The sequence below is a fragment of the Argiope bruennichi genome, chromosome 1 (genome assembly GCF_947563725.1).
Source record: "Argiope bruennichi chromosome 1, qqArgBrue1.1, whole genome shotgun sequence".
In the NCBI taxonomy this organism is placed as follows: Eukaryota; Metazoa; Arthropoda; class Arachnida; order Araneae; family Araneidae; genus Argiope; species Argiope bruennichi.
This window is the reverse complement of record NC_079151.1, coordinates 4,496,589-4,519,208: the sequence shown is the minus strand read 5'-3', so window position 1 is coordinate 4,519,208 and position 22,620 is coordinate 4,496,589. Positions and strand designations below refer to the sequence as shown.

General features: G+C 30.3%; 2 protein-coding genes across 2 annotated transcripts in view; one reads left to right on the top strand and one right to left on the bottom strand.

Moving 5' to 3' along the window:
• LOC129962500 (26S proteasome regulatory subunit 10B) overlaps nt 1–12,577 on the top strand; it is a 35,129-nt gene extending 22,552 nt beyond the window's left edge. Inside the window, exons 9-12 of the mRNA XM_056076245.1 lie at nt 4,799–4,919; nt 6,491–6,571; nt 11,484–11,555; nt 12,399–12,577. Coding sequence (XP_055932220.1) covers nt 4,799–4,919; nt 6,491–6,571; nt 11,484–11,555; nt 12,399–12,517 — 393 coding nt within the window. The 3' untranslated portion in view covers nt 12,518–12,577. The remainder of the gene's footprint in view (nt 1–4,798; nt 4,920–6,490; nt 6,572–11,483; nt 11,556–12,398) is intronic.
• LOC129962507 (26S proteasome non-ATPase regulatory subunit 8-like) overlaps nt 12,563–22,620 on the bottom strand; it is a 36,755-nt gene continuing 26,697 nt past the window's right edge. The window contains exons 5-7 of the mRNA XM_056076252.1: nt 14,604–14,702; nt 12,813–12,998; nt 12,563–12,738 (exon numbers count right to left, since the gene is read on the bottom strand). Coding sequence (XP_055932227.1) covers nt 12,604–12,738; nt 12,813–12,998; nt 14,604–14,702 — 420 coding nt within the window. The 3' untranslated portion in view covers nt 12,563–12,603. The remainder of the gene's footprint in view (nt 12,739–12,812; nt 12,999–14,603; nt 14,703–22,620) is intronic.

The window sequence follows — 22,620 nt, the reverse complement described above, 5'->3', positions numbered from 1 at the left end:
AATAATTCTGTCATGATTAAAGCTGTCCAAATTGTATTTTTAAAAGAGAGGAAAGGTTTAACTTTACTTATGGCTGGGCCAAATTACAATATTCAAACATCTGTCAGATAGTTGTGAAAGTTAATAGGCAATTTTTGTAAAAGTTTATTGGCAGTATGAATAGATGCCAGTTATTATAAAAGAATCTTTTTATTGTAAGTTTTGGAATGTTGAGTTCTGGATTAATTATTCATATACTAGCATTAGAAAGACTTGAAAAATATCTCAATTATAAGGATCTTGCAGTTTGTTATAACTAAAGAATGCCAAGAATTTGAAAACTACATATATATTCTACAACTAGACTGATTGCAATTACTTACAGCATAAACCATCAGCCTATCCAATTGTTCTTTGTTATTGAACATGTCATTCTTTTAGAAAAAACACAAATGCAAGCAAAGAATTTAGCTCGGCAATCCAATACTTTTCTTAAATATCTTCAATGTTCAGTTTTTCATCATTTCTTTATAAAAATGAAATTGAAAATATCGAGCATTCAAAGTGAAAAACATGCGTGATCAGCAGTTTCCATCAAAGTCATGCTTATCAAATGATGTACTACTACACAAATGTTTATATATCATTCTTTTTCTGTATGATTAAATTTGTGTTTATGAAAATGTTTTCATTTAAATTTGCTATTAATTCCTCTAAATTAAAAAATTGACACATATCTGCAATTTTTAAAGCTAGAAACATGAAATTCTGATGAATTAAAAGAAACATTTTAATATAGGATTTTTTTACACTATGAGGAATGCATGAAAATTTCTTAAGATTTTCAATTGCCCACCTTATTTAATGAAACTTAGTCGTTGGAAATATATATTGAGATATATTATTTAGGGAAATAGCAGCTTGCTGAATTATTTTGGGATACTCAATGCATATATATATATATGTGTAGTGTATATCTATACTACTACTGTTATAAATGTGAAAGTTTGGATGAATGTTTGTTAGTCAATCACGCCAGAACAGCTGAATGGAAATGGATGAAATTTGGCACAGAGATAGATTATAGTCTGGAATAGGACATAGGCTACTATTTATTCCGGTTACTTGAGTGGTTAATTTTTTATTAATTAATAACTTTCTCTCCAAAAATCTCCATTCGCCACTGCCAAATGAGTAGGGCTTCAGTTGTTATTTTTCCCCATGCTAATGAAGTTAGGTGTAGCATGATTTCGACTATTATTTCAAACGATTCTGTTTATTTTCTTAGTGTTTGATGCATTTAAAATTAAACATTGTTAATTATTCGATCTTTCAGATTCATTATGAAGTACTTTTAAATTAAAATAAAACAGAATAAATGAAATTAAAAATTTCTAATCTGCATTGTGTTACCCCAACTGACGTAGAAAATTCACGCATTTGCTTTACGCCAACTGGCGTTGAAAATTCACGTATGTACAGTGTGTTCTGATTGTTGACAACTGTATTTTCATTTTAATTAAAAGTTTAAAAATTATGTGTATTATACTGTTGTAGCTATCTCAATCTCGATTGATAAATTAAATAGATTTGACATTTTAAAGAAATACGGACTGGATTTGCTTTCATGTTTTATTTCAGGTACACACTATAAATAAATTGTTTTAGGTTGGTTGTGGGCTTTTGTAATTTGTATTTATGTTAGTTATATATTTTTCGTATATGCTTACAGTTTTAAGTACATAATTTTTTAGGTTAGTTTTAATTTTTTTTATTTGTAATTATTAGATAGTTTTTTGAAATGCCCTGAAAACGCGAATCTAATCTTTCGAAAAGGAGTAATAAAGCTCGGGCTATAAAAGTAACTAGAAGACCTGTTTGCAATTTTAGTGAGCACTTGCGGAGTATCAAACCCCCTCCAGCTGTGAGATAAATACAAGGACGCTTTATCAGAATATATCGTGCATAGGCTGGATGGCACTCACAATGACCTAATCATTAACGGAGCTTTGGTATTGATTGAGGATAAAATGATTTTCATATCTGGAAAATGTCTGATTTCGGCTTACCCCCATCGCAGCAAAGAGGATAATTATCAAGTGAAATTGTGAAGGAGCACCGTGGTTTTGGAAAAGCAGGGTAAGAAATGACACACGATTACTTCCTGAGCAACGTCGTCTACGAAAAAGTCCTGTGCTGAGTAAATAGTGGAGAGGAGGGATTTTTCTTTCTTGACGCACTAGGAGTCGCGGGTAAGTCGTTTGTGCTGAATTTTCTGCAGCCCAACTCCGCAATGTAGCTCAGGCTGTAGCTTCCTCGGGCATTGCTGAACTTTGCTCAACGGTGGCCAGACAGCACATTCCGTTTTCAAATTGCCGCTTAATCTTGGAAGCGAAGATACCCCAACATGCAACATCAGCAAAAAACAGTGGCCGATGAGTTCGTTTGCAGCAGTACAAGTTAATAGTATGGGACAAATGCACAATGTCTCACAAGCATGCATTAGAGGCGTTAAACCGCAACCTGCAGGACATCCACGGCAACCAGGCGGTGATGGTCGGCGTTGTTGTTTTGCTCGCAGGCGCTTTTGGGCAGACACTGCCAGTTATTGAGAAGGGTCGTCTAGAAACGACGCAGATGGCAAAATTCTATTTTCTGAAGAATTTTCCCATCCTGTGGTACAGAAAATGACCTTATGACGTAAGTTTTTCTCGATTTTGAGATTAGTATAAATAATAAAGAGTGGTTGTGTGAGAGGGCAGTGCTGTCGCCTGAGAACGAGTCGGTCAATAAAATAAACAAAATTTTTTAGACATGATCGTCGGAAATTCAAAATTATACACATTCATAGACACTGTGATGGCAAATGAAAATAGTACTGCCAACCCTGTTGAATTTCTCAACTCTCTAGCATTAACATGTGTACCTTCCTATAAGCTGGAGCTTAAAGTTGGTGCTCCAGCTCTACTTATGTGAAATCTTGATGCACCCAGACTATGCAACGGCACCAGGCTTCGTATCACAGAGCTTGACAGTAATATTATAAAAGCTACCATTATTACAGGAGTTGCTAAAGGAGACATCGTTTTAATTCCCTGCGTACCTATTATTCCAAACAACTTGTCCTTTTGTTTCAAGCGGTTGCAATTTCCCATAAAATTGTCTTTTACAATGACAATCAACAAATCTCAAGGCCAAACCTTAAAAGTGGCAGGCATTCATTTGAGCACTCCATGCTTCTCACACGGTCAATTATATGTTGGCTTTTCACGTGTTTCAAGTGCCCAAAACTTGCATGTGCCGATGTAAAGTAAGTTTTTAATGTTATACAAAACGGTATTGGAATAAAAATAAATTTTGAAATTTTTCTATAGATCTCCCAATGATTGACAAGTTTCTTGATTATGTCATATCAGACTCTGTTTTCAACAGCACCATAATGATACGGTTTGATAACGTTTTACATTGTGATCATATCGTCAGTTCTCACACATACACATCAAAATTTCCATGTGTACGAAGTCGCAGGTAAAAGCTAGTATGTATGTATATAATATATATATATAAATAGAAAAAGAAAAATAATATATTAACATTTTGTACACTGGAAAATTAATATTTTGCATTATTTGCTTTTTAATTTGATATACAAAATTTAGATTTCTATGTAATATATTGGCATTTTTGAAGAGGGTGGGTAAGAGAAATTTTATATTGTACCAGATTAAAAGATTAATTATGTAAATAAGGGCAATACATGTAAAAATGATATTAAAAGCATAATTTATACAAATAAAAAAAGCAAAATAATTAAACAGAATTTAAGTTGAGCATATCTTACTCCTTATAGTTTCAGAAATGTATACATATTTCAATGATTTTTTGTGAATCTAATGAATAAATGCTCTCTGTTTGATTTTTCATTTCGTGATCAAAGTGAATAATGAGGCAAGTATTATAAAAATAAATAAAATTGGAACAATATTTTGAATTATTGCTAAGAAAAATCTTAAATTTTTTATACTCTAATTTTTATTTTTATATATATATCAACATTCTAGTTATTTGTGTAATTGTCTGGAAAGTAATTAAACTTTCATTCAGACATATAATTGCATATTTATATCCAAATTTTAGTGAGATTTTAAAATTAATACAACTATTTTAAAATTTTATCAATTTTAAAATCTTACTAATTTTTGGACAATATTCCTTATTTTCTTTAATATTCCAGATATATTAATTACATCTGTGTTTTAATAATTATTTTAAATAAGAACTATTAATTTTTGGATGGAAATGTGTTTAAAAGTGTTATAGTCAGTGATTATCATTATCTAACTAAAAGATAGTGACTAATAGTTTCATTATTTAATGCAAGCTATGTTGAGTCATATATGTTGATATGTTTCTAAAGTATATAATTTTCTATACAAACATAGAAATAGTGGTTTAATTCAAATGTTTGTCATGAAATGTGTCAAGGCTTAAAATTTTGAAACACAAGTTCATAAAGTTTTGATTCTTAAAACTATTAGGTAAGGTTATAAATAGATGCAGGTAAGTTTTTCTAAATGTATTAAAATTAAATTTGTTTGATTTTTACTGTTATCTTAATGATTGTTGTCCAATTTTTATGCATTTTTGTTTCTTTTTTTATTATAAGTTTCTTTAAAATACGATTGAAGAATTTTACTTCTATTTTAAAAAATTGCATCTTGCTTCCTAATCTTAATTCATGTTTTTGTATGATGCACTAGTGTGAATGATTATTATTAGTAATAAAAGTTCATTCTCATTTTGAAATTTTTTTTCAAAGCTCTTGAATCAAATGGATGGCTTTGATTCACTTGGTCAAGTAAAAATAATTATGGCTACAAATAGACCTGACACCTTAGATCCTGCTCTTCTACGACCTGGCAGATTAGATAGAAAAATAGGTAATTTTTTTTTCATAAATAATACTATTAATTGTAATATTGCATTATTTGCTGCTAACAGTAAAAGGTTTTTAAATAACATATAAATATACATTGGTTTCCAAATGGATAATTGAATGGTTGATGGATAATAATAGATTCCTGGTTATCTGCTAAGCAAACAATACCTACTATTACTTTGGATGCTAAACCTGGTCTCATCCATAAAGATATCCAATAATCCCTAGCCATCCAGTGAACATATTAATGTGTCCGTCTCAAACATTCTCTTCTATGACATGATATTAGATGCTGGCAAATGGCTGGTCTCTTTTGCATATAGACTACTGCCTATTTTGTGAAGTCTTCAGTGCATGGTTCATGTTGATACCAACCTTCTAGTGGCTGAAGCAAGGGAGTTGAGTTGGAGTAACAGAGCCTGATTTTCTCCTGCTTCTAGTCTCCCAATATCTTTCCATTGCAGTTCTTCGAGCAAACAATGTTTGGAGGTTATTATTATGAATTGGCTACCCTGGATTCAATGAAATTTGCAGGCTTGCTTTCTAACATGCTATTTTATATTCCGTGCTGAGATGTATTCCTATTGCAGCTACACTAATTTACTTGTTGTTTTACTTAACAACTCTTTTTGTGGCAACATATTTAAATTTTTAGAGATTGGCTATTTTTGTGTGAGTTAATGCTTTTTTTCTCTTCCCTGGCTTAATTTTTAAAAACCAGTAAAGTATTGAAAAATATATATTTAGTTGTAAATTTCCTTTTCTTGTTCGTTCTTAGAAATGCATAATTTTTTTTTTTTTTTTACTTTTTTTATAAAAACAGTTTTCTTTCTTCTTTTATTGTTTATAAATTATTTCACTTTTATAGGCTATTAAATATAATATAATTAGTGTTAATATAAATAAATATTTATGTTCATTATATTATTTAATTCATTTACCAGCAGCTATTCTGCATTTGAATCTTCCTAAAATGATGATGCTTGATTGTAGAAAGAATACTTTCTAGCCATTATTGAAGACACCTGTTAGGGGATGTTCTTTGCTCTAACCAATTAAGAGGTTAAATATTTAACCCTGAATCTTTGGTTTGCATTGTATATTTTGCCTATTCAATCTGTAATTGCCTATTTATTCTGTAACATCATTTACCTTACAGAAAATTCTTCGACTATCAGGTTTTCTGCTGGGAAAATTTAAAATTATAACCATGAGCATGCTTCTATCATTTTTTTAATATTTTAAATTTTCAATGCTCTAATTTAAATTTGTAGATAGCATTGTTTTTTAATACTGCTAATTTTAGGCATGTTTAATCTTATACATATTATTCAGTGCTTAATATTCTTTTAATGACATTAAATTAATAGATAATTGAGATCTAATAATTTTATTCTTATTTGCTCTTGATAATTGTTCTATAATGAAAACACAAAAAAAATTTTTTTTTTTGATCTCTAATTTTTTTTTTTTTTTTTTTTTTTTTTTTTATCTTTGCCAGGAAAGAAATTATTAATTGATGTCATTTTCTTCATTATGCTTTTGTTTTATATGTATTAATATGTTTTCTAGAAATTCCCCTCCCAAATGAGCAAGCCAGGCTAGAAATTTGCAAAATTCATGCTGCACCAATTACCAAGCATGGTGAAATAGGTATATAATTGTTTATCTTTTTCATATTGGTTTTTTTTTTGGTGTGAAATTTTTTTTATCCAAGACATTAGTAAACAAAGAGAATTTTCAATAAGTAGGGCAAAAAAATTTACAATTTTAGAGATTTGAAATTACACAATATTAAAATGAATGTTAAATTGTACTTGTAACTACACAGTTTTTATATACATTTTTAATAAAATTCTGAATAATGTGTGTTAGCCATCTATTGACCGATTGTTACACTTAGAGACTAAATTGGATTCAGATTTTGTTTTTTAAAGGTCAAAATTTGCATTTTGGATTGATTTAAAAAAAAAAAATGATGATCAGAAAGTATACAAAATATTGATGTTTTTATAAAATAACATTTATTTTTCATGTTCAGTGGTTTTCTGTCTAAGACTTGCTTTTAATAAAATTTTTATTATAATTTCAAATATTCAATCAAAGTTTAACTTCAAAAGCTATGATAAAAGAAAAAAAAATTAAATTTACCCAATTTCCTCTTGCATTGCTACTCTTTCCTATAATATACACTGAGGTGATGAAAGTCATGGGATGGCAATAGGCAAGTATGCAAATAGTAGTATCATGTGCAAAACATGCAAATGGGCAATGTATAGGCAAGGCTTCCATTTGTATTTGATTCATGTAAAAAGGTTTCTGATTTGATTATGGCTCCACATTGGGAATTAATAGACTTTAAAAACAGAATGGTAGTGGAACTAGATGCATTGGACATTCCATTTCAAAAACTGGAATAAAAATTCCAAGATCCACAGCATCAAGTGTGTGCAAAGAATGTGTCAAAGCATAACCTCCAACCATAGCCTTTTTTAAAAAATCAGTCCTGATTTTTTTAAAAACGGGTTTAAAAGTTTGATTTCAAGATCTTTTACCTTTGTTACATCTCAATAGTTTGTGGGAAAAAATATTTGCTGATCAAACAATTTTAAATCCCATAATTTTAAGGTACACATATGTATACCTCAGGTCTTAAGCAAGTTAAAGCATCTTCGATGAAAGAAAAAAAAATTCTTGGTTACTTAATAGCTATACTTTTCTTATTCTAAGGCCTTATAAATGAAAAAAAAAAAAAAAAAATACAAAATTTATTATATTAATAATCTATTAAACCTTATTTTGAATGAAATTTCATTTTTTTAAAAATATTACGTAAGTAGATATTGCAATTTGAGCATTTGACTCTTTTCTTAGAGTTTCATCCTGGATGACTGCATTTTGATACATACTTATCGTCCATGTAATATTGCAGATAGCTTGACATATCTAGCCTTATTTATTTTAATTTGGGAATTGACAATTTTTCTTGCTCTTTTAGAGGTATTTACACCAGAGGGTGGTTATGAATTCTCCAATGGTCTTGTCATTGCATTTCCATCATTTGATGACCCTTCTTCTATTAATTCGTTTTCATTAAAAGATGAGTTTTTACTTATTCTTGGTTTCCTTTCTTGCTGATGATGAGAATTCCCTCATATTTCAACAAGGACCAAATTATATGCATTTGAAATTGCAATAGGGTCATGACATTTTCGGCTTCATTCCTGACAGCTCAGCTTGTCGCTTTGCCACCATTTTACAGTATATCAAGCAGTTGACAACTACTAAATCTACAAAATGCGTGAATGCTCGCGTCGGTCATTATTTGTAATTAATGCATATTGGGAATATGCAAAATAATGGTCGATGCCTCCCATATTATATGCTTTTACTTTAGCAGATTATTTTATATCAACTTTTTGTTTCAATTATTTTGTCTGTCTTCTGCCTATCCCAATTAACTCATTACCTATACATATGGATAATAGTCACAGATTTATTATCTTTCCACTTGACAAGGCATATTTTACTATCGTCTGTGACCCATTCATCCTATTTACCAGGTTTCATTATTTTCGATACATGAGAGATTCTATTGCTTCCCCAAAACTCACTTTTTCGTAAAAGTTCAATAACCTCCTTTTGAGTTAAAGCCACTTGACGTGAAAAAAATTGTTAGCTTATAAAATTCCGTATATTCCATACATGATGTCGGTTTGAAATATCAATTACTGACTACAAGATAGCTATAAAATTAAATTTCTTACTCAAGTTAAAAAATAAATATTTTTAAATTTATATTTTATTACATTATAGAACATAAGAATTATTTATTATAAAAAAGATATACAATATATTCAAGGGCAAGAAATGATAATTTGAAAACAAGCGCTCAAAAGATAAACAGCGCAATGAATCGCAAGCAGTTCAAGAAACGGGCGCGAAAACGCTTGAGGTACACATATGTGTGCCTTAGTTAAATTTGTATTTTCACTGATTCTATTAGAGATAACAGGATATAATTTGGTAATGACTTTAACCGGACACTTAGTATTTTATAAAAAAAATATACAAGCATTTATTTTAAAAATAAATATTAAAAAATGTACTTATATTTGCTGTGTTTTCTGTTCAACGCCATTTTCGTTATGTCTAATTAATAGCGATGGATATGAAAAAAATATCGAGCTGTAGTGCTATTTATTGATGCAAAATGGAAGCTTCATTTCTAGATGTTGAAATGCATGCATTATTTCGTCAAAATTTAACTTTAAAGGATAAGAAAAATGAAAATAATTGCAGGTACACATATGTGTACCTCAGGACTGAAGAGGATAGAGAATAAAGTGACCATTTGCACTTAATAACAAAGACCAGTGATTTGTGCTTAGAGCTGCCAGTATTGACAGACATGCTCTTTGCATCTAGTTCCACTGCATGAAATAACTGCACAAATTAATGTGAGACGGATTTCTCCGTAAGGACAATTAAAAAAAAAAAAATTACAGCCAGTCACCCAATATTACCTTAGAATTAAGCTGTACAAACAAGGATTATTGCGATTGTCTGTTATGCTCATACCATTAGGGACAGTGCTGGGAAATTTGGCTTTAACGAGCTATAGCAGCAGAAGACCAATTCAAATGCTTTTATCAATAGCACAACACCGCTTGCAGTGCCTCTCCTGGGCTCGTGACCACAGGCAACTGAAAACAATGGCTTGTCAAATGAATCACAGTTTCAGCAAGATTCAAGAGTGACATGAATCCCGAAAGCCATAGACCCAAGTTGTCAATGAGGCGCTGTGTGGTGTGAGCTGTTTTTATGTGGAGTGGACCGATCATTGACTGTAAATAGTTTGTTTGGCCACTTGGATACCTTTTGCAACCATTCATGGTCTCAATGTACCCAAATAACAATGAAAACTCTATATGGATGCCATATCACCATGTCACAACTATGGGCGATTAGTTTGAAAAACATCCTGGATAATTTCAGTAAATGATTTGGCTACCTAGATTACTTGACATGAATCTCATCAAAATTAATGGAACATAATTAAGAGGTCAGTTTGTACTCAAAATTTTATATCAATAACATTTTTGCAATGACGAATGTCCATAGAGGCATCATGGCACAATGTTTCTGCTGGGGATTTCCGATTTGTTGAGTCCATTCCACCTCAAATTGCTGTAGTTCTCTGGACAAAAGGAGCACAACAGACTCTTTATTATGAGGTTTCCTGTGACTTTTGTCACCTCCATATAATTGGCACATAAATATATATTACCTTTTTGCTTCTCTATAAATTGTTTTCTTATTAAAATACACTAAAATTGAATTAAATTTTTATTGAAAGATCTTCTGAGATATTACATACATTTTAGAACACATACTATTACATACATAAATTTTAATATTGAATGATTCTTCCTTCTATCCTTATATTTTTTAATGAACATGTTTAGTTTTTTCAAGAAAATCATAGGATTAGTTATACTTTCCATTCCTAATTTTAGAGAAATGCATAATACAATGAAAGTGTACTGCTTCTGAAGTCATACAAATTGCATATCTATCAATATTAAAAGTTTAAAAATATTTTGCTGAAAACCTAATTGCACAAAATAATCAATTAACAACCATTAATACTGGCATATCCACTGGTTATCAAAAGTAGTTATTAATTAATAAAAGTTTAATTTTCAATAACTATTATTATACATCTATTATCACTAGTAATTAGCACTATTATCATTTAATACAAATAGGCTCAAAGGTTTTTACTAAAAAGCAAATAGTTATTGTATAACTTTATAATTTATTTCATTCAAATGAATCTATCAATTGTACAAAACAACTGGTATGTAAGTATCCAAAGCAGGAATAGTAAATGAATAAATTTATAATTATTACTTGTATTAAAATAATAGAATATAGCTTTTTTCATTTGTGATGTTTTAAGATTTGTGTAGCATTTTACTACATTGGCAATTTTTATTTTTAAACTTTCATTGAGTAGTTGAAAAGTTTAGCACAATAAATTCAAAAGAATATTAAGTAAAATACAAAATAGTATGAAATAACTTTATTTTATCACTACTTCATACTAGAAATGAACCCAAATCAACTCCTTTGAAAAAAATTCCCCTATGTTCTTTCTTTATATAAAAGTAAATAATTTATTGCATTTTATGTGTATTGCAAAATTTATTAAAATTAGTTGTTTGATGGTGATCAAAAGAAGTTGGAAACATGCTAACAAAAAAGGAATATCAGCTCATTTAATGTAAATATTTTTATTTAATATGAATGAGCTTACGAATGAAATTATTTATTTCAAGCATTTTGTAAACATAAGATTTTATAAATATTATTTTAATCTAACATAAGAATTTTTTAAAATTATCTTTAGTTGGGCCATGCTTTTATGTTAGTATGAAAGAATTTAAATGGAATTTTCAAAAGTTATGTCAAAAATACTGGAAGATTTCTAGATTGGGGAAGAGAGAGAGAGAACTGGAAGTTGACTGAATTAAGCATTCATTATAATTATATATTTCAGATTGGGAAGCAGTTGTTAAACTTTCTGATGGTTTCAATGGTGCAGATTTAAGAAATGTCTGCACTGAAGCAGGTATTTATTTCAATTTCATTTGATATCTGTTAACACTTAATTGATTGAATGATCAAAAATAAGTTTCTTAAAACCCCAACCCAAAAACTAAAGATTTTTTTTTTTTTCAGTATTTTTACTTTTTTTTTTTTTTCATTCAAGATTTCATAAAGATGAGAACAGTTTCCATGCAAAAGTTTTTCATTAAAAGTATTATTTCATTCTTCCTTTTTACTTATGCATTTCTTTATTTTTTATAAATCTTGGCAGCTTGCTTGATTAATTTTATTTTTAAATATTAGTCGGTCCCTAAGGAGAGTTAAAATAGACAATTTCCTAAAATATTTATTTTATCTTTTTTTGCTATTTGTGTTTAGCAACTTAGATAATTATATTTGTAATGACAGTTTGTCAATATTTTGAACAATGCCCATTAAATGTGTTTTGTCTCTAAAGAAAGGATTTATTGGCATTAAAAACTCATTAATAATTAAAATACCAATTTTTTTGCAATATAAGATTGCTTTGTATTTGAGAAGAATATAATATAATAAAGAGTACTATCATTGTGATTTGTTTAACAGTCTGGCTCCATGTGTAGTTTTTCTAATTAGATTTCAGGGGAAAAAATTGAATAGCACTTAAGCCTAAGTCACATAGAAATTAAAACCCAGTTGCATTGACAATTTATGTATGAGCCTAGTGTACATTAAATCTGATATCATGGGACAAATGCTCTCTTCCTAGTGTGGTGCAGAAGGAATTTTTTCTATATTAATGAGTTGTTCTAAATCAATTAAAGCATAAATAATCTTGTGGTCCTTCATAATACTATAAAATATTGAATTGTATAATCTTTTTTAGGTATGTTTGCAATTCGAGCTGATCGAGAGTATGTAGTAGAAGAGGATTTCATGAAAGCTGTTCGTAAAGTAGCGGATAATAAGAAACTAGAATCTAAATTGGACTATAAACCTGTGTAATTTTTCATATATATGTATGTGTTGAATCTTTCTAATAAAAAATGGTTTACGAAGCAAAAAGGAAGTACTTTATTAAATAATAAAAATTATACAATCATCTCCAATTCTCTGGCATAATCTATAACTTGCGTTGCAAGCTCAAATGCAGGTATATTGTCATCAGAATGAGCCTTATCCTCTACATCATACACATAATAATCACCAGAAACAGTCCACCCTCTCTGTAAAAGGAAAATATTTTAAAATTTTACGCTAGAGAGTTATGAAGTTTCATTGATTTTTAAATAGTTATTACCTTTTTAGCATATTCAACCATATCTTTCTTGTGGTTAAAGAACAACATCCTGCATGCTTCATTTAAAGCCAACTTTTCATATGCCTTCTCAATACAAGCAGCAATTTCATTTCTTACAGTATCCAGAAGTATATTAATGAAAAAGTTATAACTCTCTGCTGGTACATTTCCACCTGACAAAAACACCTGTAAAAAATAATTATACAAAGTTCTGTCTGGATAGGCAAGTCTAAAATAACTAATTTATATCAGCAAGTGCTAAATGAATTTGGGTCATCTATGAAATTGTTAGATAACCTAGATATATTACCAAACTAATGTTAAAGTGAATTCAGATTTTAATGTATATACAAAAGGATTATAATTTCATTCCATTTAAATTTGACCAAAATTTTCTCTGAAAAGAGATTGTTACTTAGAGAATGTGAATGAATGGCATTAAGGAAGAATAGGTTCCCATTAAATTTCAGTGACAGAATAACTAGATAAAAGAAGCAAGCTTCATTTTGATAGTTAGAGCCTTTTTTTTTTAAATATGGTTATATTATTAAGAAATCATATTTCTTGTAAAATAATGTCAACTCTTCTACATATATTGAATTAAAAGTTAAAAATGTTAACATTTAATATATTTCTATTTTAATCAGGGACAGAATTATGTCTCATTGTTCTAGTTAATCCACTTGTAAAGTAAAAAGTATTGAGACAGTATTGAAGTTATCAAACACTTCAAATTTAAGATTTTGATGAATTCACATGGCTTGGACTTCAATGAGTTCAAAAGACACATTTTTCGAATATGTTAGCTGGTGACAGAGGTAATTATAAAACGATTCAAACTAGATGAGTGAAATTTGGTTTATGGACTTTATTTGCATGTTTTCTATCAAATTTTGAACAAAATCTGTTCAGAGAAAGTCTGTCCAGCTGTTCGAATATTAGATAACTATTTAAAAAAAAACAGGCGGTTAAAATTCAGCATGCAGATTTAACATCTGTATTGCAAGCACCAATCAAATTTAAAGCCATATCCAACAAAGGATATATCCATCTGTCACTATGTACTTTTAGAAGCAACAAATAACTTAAAATATCACATTTATTATGTGGTTTTGCAACTACAGTTGTAGTTCTATATCAATTTTTGGTTTCAATTATTAGGAAAAAACATGTCTGAAACGCTAATTTGATTTTCAGTTTCTGACCAAATTCATAACACAAATTTTGACATCCAAGAGATACTGTTAACCATATGCTATAGATTAATCTAAAAAGAAATTGCCAAGATCAAACAATAGATTCAGTAAATATGCCTAAGACTAATTTGCAATTATTGTACACTATAGCCATACAAGCTATTCTCTGCCTTTCCCAAAGTCAAAATTTTTTTCAGGGAAAGAGAATATGCAAAAAAGTTTTGGGGATACCATTAATACTGGTTCAATTTCATATTATAGATGCCGAAAATATCTAATTAGATAATAAGAGAGAAAGATTAATGCAGCTGTGTAATGTTTTTTTTTTTTTTTTTTTTTTTTTTTTTTTTAAATTCAGAACTATTTTTGTTGACTTTTAACTTATTGATTTGAACAGATCCGAAACAACCCCTTGCAGCAACAAATATATCAATAAGCCATACAAATTTCTATTAACATTAAAATTTGAAATGGGGTATAATTTTTTTTTAAAAGTTTGTTTTTACTCACTCTTTAATGAAAACAGTAAATAAACAGATGCATATAAATACAATTTTAAATTCAGAATGCTTTTGAATTTGTTCCTGGTATTTACCTTGTTGTAACTTCCTTCCATCAGATATTGCTCCATGGATACTGGGTGCTTGATATACACATTGGTTTGAATTTCCTTTGCTGGCAGCAACTCTAATTCCTTTTTGAATAGAGTATAATCAAAATTTAATAAATGAATCTGATAACAAGATATTTTTACAGACAATAACTCAATTTGATATAACAGGAAAAGGTGACTTCTGTATAGGAAAGCAGCACTCTCAACATTTTATCATTTAAGAAGTAGTATATTAATGCATTAACAATCTATTACAATTTTCATTCAGAAGAATCGGATAAAGTGAAGAATAGAGTGTCCCCAAGTTTGTAGCCAATATTACAACCCAACGCTCTTCTAGCAACCCTAATGCTACTTTGTTTTCTATTTTTTGAAATGGTTGAGTTGTACATAAACTACAACTATATTATAAAAAATGTTATTCAAAAATATCGATTAAAGATTTTAATTTTGTTCTTTATTATAATTAAAAGTTATTTTCTTATTTCGTTTTTTTAATGTGAATACGAACAGAAAAACAATACTTATCAGTAAAAGGTCCTAATTATATGGCGGGAAATGGTAACCGTAACTGCTCTGCGGAAGTATTTGTTTATTATGTCCGTCATCTTTATTGGCGACTTGGCATTGTTGGCGCAGAATGGGACACACTATAATTCACTTTTACCGAAGAATCAATACTCAAAGTATGAAAGGCAATTTTTTTTTTTTTTTTTTTTATAGAGGTAGAAAACTTCTAAGAGGGTTGAATTTTTATCCTGATTCAATATCATTCTTGTATGCATTTATAGTAAAAGTTCAATGATTATTCATGAACACTTTTTGAAAAAAGATTTCACTGCTTAAAATTGCAGTTTTATTGTGGAAAAAGTTTTCACAGGCCAAAATTTGAAACTACACAAGCAAATGAAAGAATAATAAATAATATACTATAACACTTTTCTTGTACTCTTGCTCGCTTTTGTTTGCCAACTTCGATATTGTCCAATACTTCAGTTCCAGTTAGCACATTTTAAATCTCCACTGGCCATTCGTTCAGTGTTGGGAGCTTAATCTTTCTATGATGACAACATACATGAACCGGATCGGCCTTCTTATGATGCAGAACTCTTAAGTCCCAGAATGAGAGCATCTTTGTTCATATCTCCAAGATCTAACTATTGATTTTATTTTTCACCCATATAGCAGCTTCATTATCAGCTTTCCTATTCAAACTGGCAGATTCTTGCTCGCACTTTCTTCATCTAATATCGCTGACACCACATTACTTACTTAAAAAGCAATGCAGGGATACTCAGTTATTCACACAATTGTTAACCAAAAGATGAAAAATGTTCATTATTCGAAAAAGGTAAACAAATCGGAAAGCTATTCTTTAGTATTGCCACAAATAATGTGTCTAAAAGTAGAATCACCATATACACTGCTTGACAATTGCTAAGGAACAAGTGATTTATGCAAAATTGCGTCTCAGACAGCTGACCAATAAAAGTAAATTCAGGTTGAGAGGACGTGGTAAACCAGGATTCGTTATCTATTGGGTTGGCAACTAAGTAATTGCGGATTTCACTCATAGATGGCTTCAGTTGAATTTTTAGGTTTGCAGACATAGTACAAATGTAAAACACATTTTGTTATTTGATAGTTGGCAATTCAGCTGTCAATCAGTAAAAAAAGTTTTTTGATCGGTTGCGTAGTTTTCGTTTGGCGTTCGTTGAAAAATGGAAAATCAAAAGGAACATTTTCGTCATATTTTGCTTTTTTATTTCCGCAAAGGGAAAAACGCATCGCAAGCTCATAAAAAGTTATGTGCTGTTTATGGTGACGAAGCCTTAAAAGAAAGGCAGTGTCAAAATTGGTTTGCCAAATTTCGTTCTGGTGATTAGTTATGTGCTGTTTATGGTGACGAAGCCTTAAAAGAAAGGCAGTGTCAAAATTGGTTTGCCAAATTTCGTTCTGGTGATTAGTTATGTGCTGTTTATGGTGACGAAGCCTTAAAAGAAAGGCAGTGTCAAAATTGGTTTGCCAAATTTCGTTCTGGTGATTTTTCACTCAAAGATGAAAAACGCTCTGGTCATCCAGTTGAAGTTGATGACGACCTAATCAAAGCAATAATCGATTCGGATCGTCACAGTACAGAACGCGAGATTGCAGAGAAGCTTCATGTATCACATACATGCATTGAAAATCACTTAAAACAACTTGGCTATGTTCAAAAACTTGATACATGGGTTCCTCACGAACTGAAAGAAACACATTTAACGCAACGCATTACAGCTGCGATTTGCTAAAGAAACGTAATGAAAATGATCCATTTTTAAAACGACTGATAACTGGCGATGAAAAATGGGTTGTTTACAACAATATCGAGCGGAAAAGATCGTGGAGCAGGCCAGGTGAACCAACTCAAACAACATCAAAAGCTGATATTCATCAAAAGAAGGTTTTGTTATCAGTGTGGTGGGATTACAAAGGAATTGTCTACTTTGAACTCTTACCACCCAACCGAACGATCAATTCTGATGTCTACATTGAACAACTAACGAAATTAAACAATGCAGTTGAAGAAAAGCGGCCCGAATTGACAAATCGAAAAGGTGTTGTATTCCATCATGACAATGCAAGGCCACACACATCTTTGGTCACTCTGCAAAAATTATTGGAGCTTGGTTGGGATGTTTTGCCACATCCACCATATAGTCCTGACCTTGCACCATCTGATTACTTTTTGTTTCGATCTTTACAAAACTCCTTGAATGGTAAAAATTTCAATAATGATGATGATGTCAAATCGCACCTGATTCAGTTTTTTGCTAATAAAAACCAGAAGTTTTATGAACATGGGATTATGATGCTGCCTGAAAGATGGCAAAAGGTCATTGATCAAAATGGACAATACATTACAGAATAAAGTTATTTAGTTCCATGAAAAAATTGTTTTTGATTTTCTAAAAAAAAATCCGCAATTACTTAGTTGCCAACCCAATATACAAAAGACATTGCATACATGCTCATGATTCATACGAAAATTCACGCTGTTTGATGTTTGATCCAAAGTAGTGCAGGATGTTATAAAAGTTTTTTTCTATGAAATTCTGTTTGCTTCTTGCCATAATTAAGAGCAATATGTCAGCAAGACATCATTTGAGCACCTACGATGGCGGACGAGTAGTTGGACGACTGGAAGCAGGTCAAAGTATCACCACTCTAGCTGCTGCATTGGGTGTATCAAAGAGTGTCATCTCGCGATTAAAGAAGGCCGCTGAAGGTGAAAATGCTTTGCAAAAGCATGCCAGGGGTCATGGTAGGAACACCATACCTTCAGAGGATCGCTGTTTAGCCCTCGTGGCAAAAAGGAACAGAAATTTAACTTCTGGCCAGATAGCTGAAAACCTTTCAACCACTACCGGTACGTATGTTTCTGCAAGAACCATCTCACGGCGATTAAATCAAGTTGGTTTGTATGCACGGATGTTCGTTGCATCCCGCTTCAACCACGCTATCGTTGTGAGAGTTACGCTGGTGTAAGGAACATGTTGGTTGGGATATACAAAATTGGTTTAGAGTGATGTTCTCAGACGAATCTCGTTTCAGTGTGACAAGTGATTCTGGCCCCAATTACTGTGGAGAGAGCGTGGAACACGTTATGCACAACAGTTTTTTAGTGAAAGTGATCGGTACGACCCAGGTGGGATGGTGTGGGCAGGCATCATGCACAATGGCAGAACACCGCTTCACATCTTTGAGCGTAGAAGCGTTACATCGCAACGGTATTGCAAAGAGGTTATTTTGGATCCTGTTCGTCTTATTAGGGGTGCTGTGTCTAGACGTTTTGTTTATGGACGATAATGCAAGGTCCCACAGAAACGTTGAGGTATCGGACACACTACAAAGTGAAAATATTGTCCATATGCAATGGTTTTCTTGCTCTCTCGACCTAAATCCCATTGAACATTCCTGGGATGCTCTTGGCAGACGTGTTTCACAAAAAACCATCCCTCCCCGAACAGTGCAAGAGCTCAAAATCGCCTTGAGAGAGGAGTGGGACAATATCCTCCAAGAACTTCTCGATAGTTTAGTGGAAAGCATGGAGAACAGATGCAAAATATGCATTAGTGTCCGTGGTCATTTCACATCTTACTAAGGTACTCATGTCTGCATCATTATGAGCTGAAGATCAATGTTTGTGGGGCTGTTTGGAAATCGCCCAAGGAGCATCTTTTTTTATTTTTAATTCTTCGATATTTGCACCATTGCGTCGATATTTGCACCATTTTGCGCTATAATAAATGCGCATCCTCCCTACTAAATATGTACTTAGTTTCATTTCTTCAATCATCGTCTATACTTAATTATTCCGAAAAATGTAACTGTTCCTTAGAAATTGTCAAGAAGTGTAGTATTGTTTCAAACTCTTTTGCTGTTAATTAAAGCTTTACTTTTCCTTCTTTGTCACCATTTCATTATCAAGTGCAATAGAAATACTATGATGCAATACTAATTTTCATTAAATATTTCAAACAATGATAAAATAAAACTGAAATGTCATGGGTCAGGTGACTCAATATCTACCAATCACAAAGTGAATAAGACTCAATGTTTACAAAATTTTCTTATATAATAGAGAGATAAATAAATTATATTTTTAATAAATGGTTTATAGCAAATTAATAGCTAGAATAAACTTTATATTTTTATAGCAATATCTTATAGTTCAGCTGCAGTCCATAAATATAAATGAGAAAAAAAAGGAAAAGATTATTAAAGAGATAAAAATTTTATTGTGAACATAAAACTTTTATTTAATAAACTTTTTTTAAATATTAACCTAATATTATAGTAAGCATTAAGTTCAGCGGAAATTTACCAAGATCGTGAAATATTAATTTACAACACCTCTTGGTAAAAATATACAAGCTGTCACTACATACAGGGAAAACCAAAGTATTTCATTAGACTCAGTTTATTGGATTATCATTACCTGTTTAAAATAAGCAATAAATTTCAGAGGAATTTAGACTTGAAAACAAGCTGTTATTCAGTGTTAAATTCAAACTGGAAGTTGTTTCATCTCGTTTTTCTTGAATGCTCAATGCAAGTTGCCACTGATTAAGTATTTTTCTATAACAAGCATAGCACATTGAAATATATTTTACTTGCTTTATCACTATGCCATCCACACTTCTAAATGAGATTATTTTGTTTGGCAGCAGTAGGACTGGTTTAGATGACTTTAGTTATCATTAGATAGTTTTGCAAAAACATCAAAGTGGTGTGGCTAGCATTTCTCCAGACAGCACAGAGTGAAAAGCTAAATAAATTGCCAAGAGAGCTACTTTTCAAAGGTTATGTATTTATTTAAAGAACATAAAAATAAAGTAAATAAAATAAAAAAAGTCAAAAAGAAATCTAATATGCATATTTGTTGTCAAGTCAATCACACAAAATCTGAAGATTTATTCAATTAATTAGTTTAATATTGGATTAATAGTCACATTTTTATATTTAAATATTATCTTAAGAGCATTTTTTTTTTTTTTTTTTTTTTTTTTGCTAATCTTAATTTATTAATATTCTAAAAAATATTGTGCTCTTTTTTTTGTAATTCCTACAAGTAGATAAGTACATTTCTATTTTTAATGTACATGATTCTACTATAGCAGGCATTTTAAATTTTCTTTCTCATTAGCTCTCCTTATATTTACACAATACTTATAGAAGACATAATATTTGTCAAATAATTTTTTCAATGGTTAAATAAGTCCATTTAACTAAAAATAATCAAGAAGAACTAAAACATGCAACAGGGTTGCCACTAAAATCTGGAGAAAAAAAAATCCCCAGTGTTTTCTCTTACGTATATTCAAGATACGAGAAAATGCAAAAAATAGCACTCATGCATTAGTTATAATGCAATACGATTTTAAGGAGTAGAAAAAGCAAGGAAAGGAAGCAACAGCTGAACCTTATTTAAAATAGGAGTATATTAAAAGAATTTTCATATTGGCATATAAAAAAAATCACTTCCTCTTTAGTTATTTATTATTAGCATGACGAAATTTATACATTAAAGTGGGGAGAATATATTACCTCTCATGCTCTTTAATTGTTAGTCACACAAAATTAGACTCGGGTGAGATAAAACAACAAAAATATTTCTGTTATGATATAAATAATTTAATGATACTTAAAAAACATCACAAAGCAAAATTACTTTTTTTATGTATTCATTTTTGCCAATTCACGTATTTGGGCATCCATTTCAGCAGATTTTTCAGCTATCAATGTCATGAACTAATCCTTACCATATAAGGTATGACATTTTTGTATGGTCTAACATACATTTTATAGTTATTTCACTTTCAGTGGACATAAATAAAAATATTTTCAATATATCATTGAATACATTAAGGACGAATGTGATGCAACACGTTTTAATGCCCATTAAAACTCAGCTTTAAATGATTGTTCTTGAACTAATAAGTTCGAAATCGGTTTATTTCCGAACTTGACATATCCGCTTTTCCTTCATTCCTTTAGATACAAAATTTATTATTAACTAGCCGTCTTTGGCGACCAGCCGGTTCGCCAATCTTTATGCTCGTCAAAATTTTAATAATTTTTATGTAATGCCTGTTTTCACAGCTTCTTCATCAAAATATTTTAAAGCTTCAAATTTTGATAGTCATATAATTTATTCATAATATTATAAAGGCCTTCAGCCATAACGCAATATGTATTTCTCTAATTTTCTGTTAGCTCCCTAGAATTTATGCTTTAAATTAAAGTGGAAAAATGGTTAAATTGCAATTAATATAAAAACATTATTTTACTGAAACAAACCATTTTTTTTTTTTAAATATGAGTACTGAAAACAGAGTCCCTGAGTATTTAAACCCTATGGGCAGTAAAGAATTTCTTTCATAATTTATGTAATATCTCAAGAAGTTTTCTACAAAATTTTCTCAGATTCATCATAAACAGATCAATTAATTAACAATGTTTAGTTTTAAATGCATCAAACTCTTAAGAAAATAAACAGAGTCGTTTGAAATAATCGTTCGGAAACATGTTAAGCCTTCAAAACCAAGTCTGTATCCATTGAAAATAGAGTTGTCAACTGCCGACTAGCCGGTTCGCCAATCTTAATGTTCGTTAAAATTTTAATAATTAAATATTTTATGTAATTCCTATTTTAATAGCTTCTTCATCAAAATATTTTAAAACTTCAAATTTTGATTGTCATATAATTTACTCATAATATTATAAAAGCCTTCAGTCATAACGTAATATGTATATCTCTAATTTTCTGTTAGCTCCCGTAGAATTTATGTTTTAAATTAAAGTGGAAATGATTAATCTGCAATTAATACTATTTTTTACTGAAACAAAGCATTTTTTTTATAATATGATTACTGAAAACAGAGTCACTGAACATTTAAACCTTATGGGTACTAAAGAATATCTTTCTTAATTTATGTAATATCTCAAGAATTTATCAACAAAATTTTCTGATTCCTCATGAGCAGATCGATTAATTAATAATGTTTAATTTTAAATCCATCAAACACTAAGAAAATAACTATAACTAAAAAAAACTACTTAAAAACGATGTACTTAAAACTATAAGCATATAAAAAAATATATAACTTACTAAAAAATTGGGCCGAAAAATGTTAAACCTAACCTCATTAGTGCAGGAAAAAAAAAAAAAAAAACCATGAAGCCCCACTCATTTGGTGGTGGAGAAATGAAGAATTTTTTTGGCGGGAAAGTTAGTTTTTAATTAATAATTGAAATTATAATTAAAAATTCAAAAAACAGGACCCGAGGTGCACATTCCCGATCTCTAAGGTATGCATGTACCAAATTTGGTAGCTGTAGGTCAAACTGTCTGGCCTGTAGAGCGCCACACACACATTGAGCTTTATTATAAGTGCAGATTATAACTTTTTTGAACTGACACACAATTTTGTTTCTCTTTTTTTTTCTCGGCATG